We start from the raw sequence: 6000 nt of genomic DNA, 5'->3' as shown, positions 1-6000 counted from the left end.
CAGCTGTATCTTTTATGGACCATGTTTGGGTTTGCCAACTTAAGGGGTGGAAACACAAATACTTTTGGGAGCAGGCCTTCAGAGGCCACACTGCACAACTCAGTTTGCCCAGCAAATATTGAAATTTTCCTTAGTTTTTCTTCTTCTACATTGAAAACAACAACAATCTGCTGAGGAGAAGGAAGGAAACAGGCAAGGCCCCTTTGCTCAGGCCAGACTGCCACATCCTCACTCCTCCAATCAATTGTATTTCTCTCTCACTCATAGCTCAGTGAGATTAACCTGCCAGGGAAATAGCTAATGCAGATAATAAAAGTAGAAAGAAGTGTAAGTGTGTTTCCACTTGATGAAATAAAAAGCATGAGGCAATTGGAGGAGTTAGGAGTAAAAGTAAATGTCAACTCCTGATTGAAGATTCTGTGAACTCTGAACCCACAGACCTTGTTCCAAATGTTGGGCAAGCATTACAATTACATGCAGGTACTGAGGAGCATCTTGGCGGATGCAAGGCTGGATCACATCGGATTCCAATTCCATCCTATGTGACTCCATCCAGGAAGATTTTTCAATTATGCAGTTATCACTGGAGTGAATAACAACTTCAGGAGCATCTGCATTGATCCCATCCAATATGGAGGCCTCCAAAACCATTAACGCCTCCAACATGGAGGTAAATGATTACTGGCAATAGGGCTTTTGGGAAACATTCTGGAGAGATCTATGCAAGCAACTTCCAAGATCTTAGGATTATCTCAGCGTAATCGTTAGGTCTGTCTTCCTGTTGATCAGAGGACAGTTGTACTCAGGATCCGGTGCTAGTGCATGGTAGGAGTCCGCACACATGATGCTGCCGTCACTCCTAATGGTAGCATGTGAGCAATCAAGCCTGCCCCTCAAATGTCTGCTCATGTAGATAGAAGGAATTAGGACCAGATCACCCAAACTAAAGCACTTGAGACGCTACCTGCAATAAAATCCTCCCACAACTCAGCTGCCCTGAAAGGAGGGTCATCCCAAGCTCACAGTCATAGTTTTCAGCTAGCTGCCTCTGGCCCCCTTGGCCCTAAGGTAGCACCTAGACAGAATTCCAAAACAGGCTTAAGGACAGCGCACAGGCAATGAGGGGAATGAAATGGTGTAAAGCTTTTGATCACATTTGGCTATTGAATATTAAATGGTCACAAGTGCCCTTCTCAAGGGCTGTTAGGGATGGGCAATAAAAATATTGGCCCAGCCAGCGATGCCCACATCCCATGAAAGAATTAAAAAAAAAACATTTTCATAATGGCAGCTGTCCATAGTTTTGGAGAATGTAACAAATATTCTGGGAGCCATTCTGCAGATTTATGTTGAGATTCACGATGGGGCCAATACGGAAGTGTTTCGCTTCATTTAATTTGAGATGACGTTTTAGATAAGTTATTGTTAAGCCTCTTGCCGCTGGTCTCGCTTGCTCTTTCTCCTGTTGAAACTGCTGTTATTCTGCTTGAAATGGTCCCACTTCTGCCTTATGTTCTTCCTCAGGGATTTTCATCATAGAGTCTTTCTGAAAGGCAAATTTGAGAAGAACACAACAAGCCATCATCATTATTGATACTCTGCTAGAGTTATACTACATAACAGCCTCCTCCTACCCACCGCGTGCCTGCACCACCACCATCACCACCACCGCCACCATCACCCACAAGCTCACTAGCATTTTGGGGAAACCAGTCATGTGGCCAATATTTCTCTTAAGTTGTTGCCAAGGGGGTATCCAAATATAATGGTCTCTCTAGCCTTGTTAAACAGCGGTTAACTGGTTCAGAAACGGGCAGCATATTGACTAAGATTGGAAACAGATTTATTAATATTGTTGGAAATAAAACTGTAGTAGTTACCATAAAAAGGCTACAAGTGCTGTTTTAGTGTGTAGTTTCACAGACAGAATATCTCTTTTACTGCCCATAATCAGTATGCTTTGTATGGAAAGAGATGCGGCTTTTCTTACCCTTGGAATGTGTGTTTCAATTAAATAATTTAGCACCAAGCTTTTGTGAGTTTAAAATGAAAAAACATTTCTTATTCTCACACTTACCCCCAATTAATGCAATATTACACACTTGGCTTCCCACACACATGCACACACACACTGCTACAATCCCAGCTGATGTTAATACTGGACAGTCCTTCAGATCCCAGAAGGAAATCTGGCTTGATAGATCCTAACTATGGCTAGAATTTGCTGGCTCCGCCATGGTGGGACCAGCCATGGGCGATGTGGCAGTCCAGCCAAAATTCCATTGAAAAAAACGCTGTATATCAGGAAATGGAAGGGAAGTATTCAGGAAAATTACAATCACCAGAGAAGAGGTATTGAGCAAATTGTTGGAGCTGCGGCCTGACAAATCCTTGGGTCCTGATGGACTTCATCCTAGGGTCTTGAAAGAAATGGCTGGTGAAATAGTTGATGCATTGGTTTTAATTTTCCAAAAATCCCCAGATTCAGGGAAGATTCCATTAGATTGGAAAGTAGCAAATATAACTCCTCTTTTGAAAAGGAGAGGGAGACAAAAAGCAGGAAATTACAGGCCAGTTAGCTTAACATTTGTCATAAGGAAAATGTTGGAAGCTATTATTAAAGATATTATAGCACTGCACTTAGAAAATTTCAGGCAATCATGCAGAGTCAATATAGTTTTATGAAAGGGAAATCACTTTTAACCAATTTATCAGAGTTCTTTGAAGGAGTCACATGTGCCTTGGATAAAGGGGAACTAGCAGCTGTACTGTACTTAGATTTCCAGAAGTCATTTGATAAGGTGCCATATTAAAGGCTACTGCAGAAAATAAAAGCTCATCATGTAGGGGGTAACATATTGGCATGGAAAGAAGATTGGCTAGTTAACAGGAAACAGAGGGTAGCCATAAATGGGTCTTCTTCTGGTTGGCAGAATGTAACAAGCGGTGTGCCACAGGGATCAGTCCTGGGCCCTCAACATTTTACAAATTATATAAATAACTTGGATGAAGGGACAAGTGGTATGTGTGGTAAATATGCTGACGACACAAAGATAGGTGGGAAGGAAAGTTGTGAAGAGAGTGTAAGGAGGATACAAAGTGACATAGATATGTCAAGTGAGTGGGCAAAGACCTAGCAAATAGAGTATAATGTGGGCAAATGTGAAATTGATCATTTTGGCAGGAAGGATTAAAAAGGCTTATTATCTAAATGGTGAGAAATTACAGAGCTCTGAGATTCAGAGGGATCTGGGTAGGTTAGCGGGGCAGGTCAGGCTGGAGGGTAGGGCAGCGGGGCAGGCCAGGCCGGAGTGAGGGGAGCAGAGCAGGCAAGGCTGGAGGGTGGGGCAGCGGAGCATTCTGTCCCTCATTTTTTGGATGAGTGCCTAGCTGCCCTCCTGGAGGAGGTGGCAGCGAGGCCGGAGGTCCTGCTTCTGAGGGATGGGAGGCGGAGGCCCCCCCACCTGACCAAACGTGCCTGGGAGGAGGTGGCCAAGAGTGTGAGCTTCCATGATGTGGTGCGACGCGTGTGGGCCAGGTGCTGCAAGAGATTCAATGTCCTCCTGCACTTTGGAAGTGTGAGTACTATGTTGGCTAAGCTCACTTAATGCAGACGTCAACCTTTCCACCCAAGGCACCCCCCCTGGGCCAGCAGATATTGCCCATGCCTAGTTCACCCTGACAGGGTTGAGCTAGGATGGGTTCTGCACCCGCAGCATGTGTGACGCTGACACCCAGAATACAGATTCAGTGGCAAACTCAAGGATCTGCACCTAGTCATAATCCTGGAACTACAAAGCATCTCAAAGCCAGGGTGCTAACATGCTGGGAGGGGAGCTTCCATGTGGCGGGGCACCCATCCATCTGCTGGCCTTTGTGCTCCATGTGCTTGTGCCCCCTTGTTCTGCAAGGTTAGACCGTGTGGTGCCAAATATGGTGGAGGCAGCATGTGGGCAAGATGGGGGGTCAGCTCTGGCTTCTTTGTGTGAATGTGTGGCAGCTGTGGGGTGACGAAGAACTAGAGCCCTCCAATGTCCCACTCTGGCTGGGTTGACAGGGATGTGATGGGAATCCAGGTACAGGCTGGACTAATCAATGATCTTCTCCATCTACGGTGATCAGGGAGGTCCAAAGCGACCTCATGTCAGCGCAGCAGCTGCCTGTCATCTCTGTGGGCTCCTCTCAGAGCACTCCGGATGAGGGCAGCAGCTTCTCCACCCCTCTGCCAGTGACCAGGGCATCTGATGAGGCTGTGACGACTGGGGAGATGCCAGCCGTGGAACTGGCCGCTCCCTCCCAGGCAGAGCCAGCACAGGCTCCATGGGCCAGAGGACAGCCGCCAAGATTATCGAGGCCAACAGGACAACACAGTGAGCAGGCTGTCTCAGATGCCAGCGCTAGCGAGGGGGAAGCACCTAACATAGCATCCATAAGCGTAAATTTAAGGCACCTTAGGCACACCATGGGTTTCTACTAGTGCTTTTATGTTGCCCCAGTATAAGTTCATTAAGACCTTTGGTGTGATGTGCAACACTTTTTTTTGATTTCTGAACTTCATTTTGTTATATCATTAAATTTTGATACATAAGCATGGCTCAGGGTGATTCCTTACTTCTGCAGGTGGACAGGAACCCATGATGTTATGAGTGAGTTATTTGACATTGAGCTTTATTGACAAGGGCCTTAGTTAATGTTCCTATCCAGGCAAATTTAGCACTCAGGTATCGAGTATGGAGCCTATAGCCCTGGCGTGTGTTGGAGGTCCACCTGTGTTGGTCTAGCTGAAGGTTCTTTGGATTAAAGCTTCTAGGGTGTCCCTACCTTCCTGCAGTATGCCTGGGTCAGCATCTACCCCCTCAGCATTCTCCTGTGTGTGCTCATCCTTGGACTTACTGCTGGACTCATTGTGTGCAGCTGGAGCAACTGCGTCTACATCCTCTTTGTCCACCGCATTGCCCCTTTCCAGCGCCAGATTGTGGAGAGCGCACCATGCTACCACTATCACCGAGACATGATTTGGGGGGGTACTGGAGTGTGCCCCGCGAGCGGTCCAGGCATCGGATGCGCATCTTGAGAAGACCGATGGTTCTCTCTATCACAGCCCTTGTGGAGACGTGGCTCCTATTGTACTGCTGCGCAGCCCCTGTTCTTGGATGGCGGAGAGGCGTCATGAGCCACCTTCTGAGGGGATAGCCTTTGTACCCAGCAGCCAACCATCCAGCCGAGCTGGAACACTGAAGAGTGTCTGAGTATGAAAGCTTCATGGGAGCTGCCTGGGTACCTTGCACAAACTTGCAGAATCTGCATCTTGTGGTCAGACACTATCTGCATATTCATGGAGTGGAAACCCTTCCTGTTGACGAAGGCACCGGGCTCACCTGCTGGCGCCTTGATGGCCACTTGTGTACAGTCTATTGAGCCCTGGACGCAGGGGAATCCAGCAATGGCTGCGAAGCCTCTAGCTTGCTGTGTCTGGCTGACCTCATCCCAGCAATAGTGGATGAAAGTCAATGCACACCTGAACAGAGCGTCTGTCACCTGCTTGACACAAGTGTGGACAGCTGATTGGGAGACACCGCAAAGATCACCCACTGAGCCCTGGAAAGAGCTGGAGGCATAGAAATTGAGGGCAGCTGTGGCCTTCAGCGCCACTGGCATGGGGTGTCCACCCACACAGTTGGCGTAGATCTCAGGGCCTATCATCTGACAGATGGAGGTGACTGTCTCCCTTAAGATGGAGCGTCCTTTGGCGCTACACCTCAGACATATTGAGGTAGCTGCTTTGCTGTCTGTAAACCCTGGCAGCATGATAGTAGCGTCTTCTGCGTCTCCTTCTGCCTTGGACTTCCTGTTGGCCCTGCGCCCCTTGTGCCTGCGCCTGACCTCCCAAAGGTGGCTCCCCTGGAGGCTGAATGTACACTCCTGGCCTCCTCTCCCTCCTGGCCCTCCCTTCTTCCTCAGAGGAGGTGCCTCTAGTGGATAGCACAACTCCCATTCTCA

The 6000-nt window shown here is 47.9% G+C and overlaps 1 protein-coding gene across 1 annotated transcript in view; it reads left to right on the top strand.

Moving 5' to 3' along the window:
- Positions 1-664: 664 nt before the first annotated feature.
- Positions 665-6000, top strand: part of opn5 (opsin 5) — a 58203-nt gene continuing 52867 nt past the window's right edge. Inside the window, exon 1 of the mRNA XM_041187381.1 lies at positions 665-670. Within this exon, the coding sequence (XP_041043315.1) occupies positions 665-670 (6 nt within the window). The remainder of the gene's footprint in view (positions 671-6000) is intronic.

This window comes from Carcharodon carcharias, chromosome 5, assembly GCF_017639515.1.
Source record: "Carcharodon carcharias isolate sCarCar2 chromosome 5, sCarCar2.pri, whole genome shotgun sequence".
NCBI classification, from domain to species: Eukaryota; Metazoa; Chordata; class Chondrichthyes; order Lamniformes; family Lamnidae; genus Carcharodon; species Carcharodon carcharias.
Note: the sequence above shows the minus strand (reverse complement) of the source record. Positions and strands in the feature narration are given on the sequence as shown.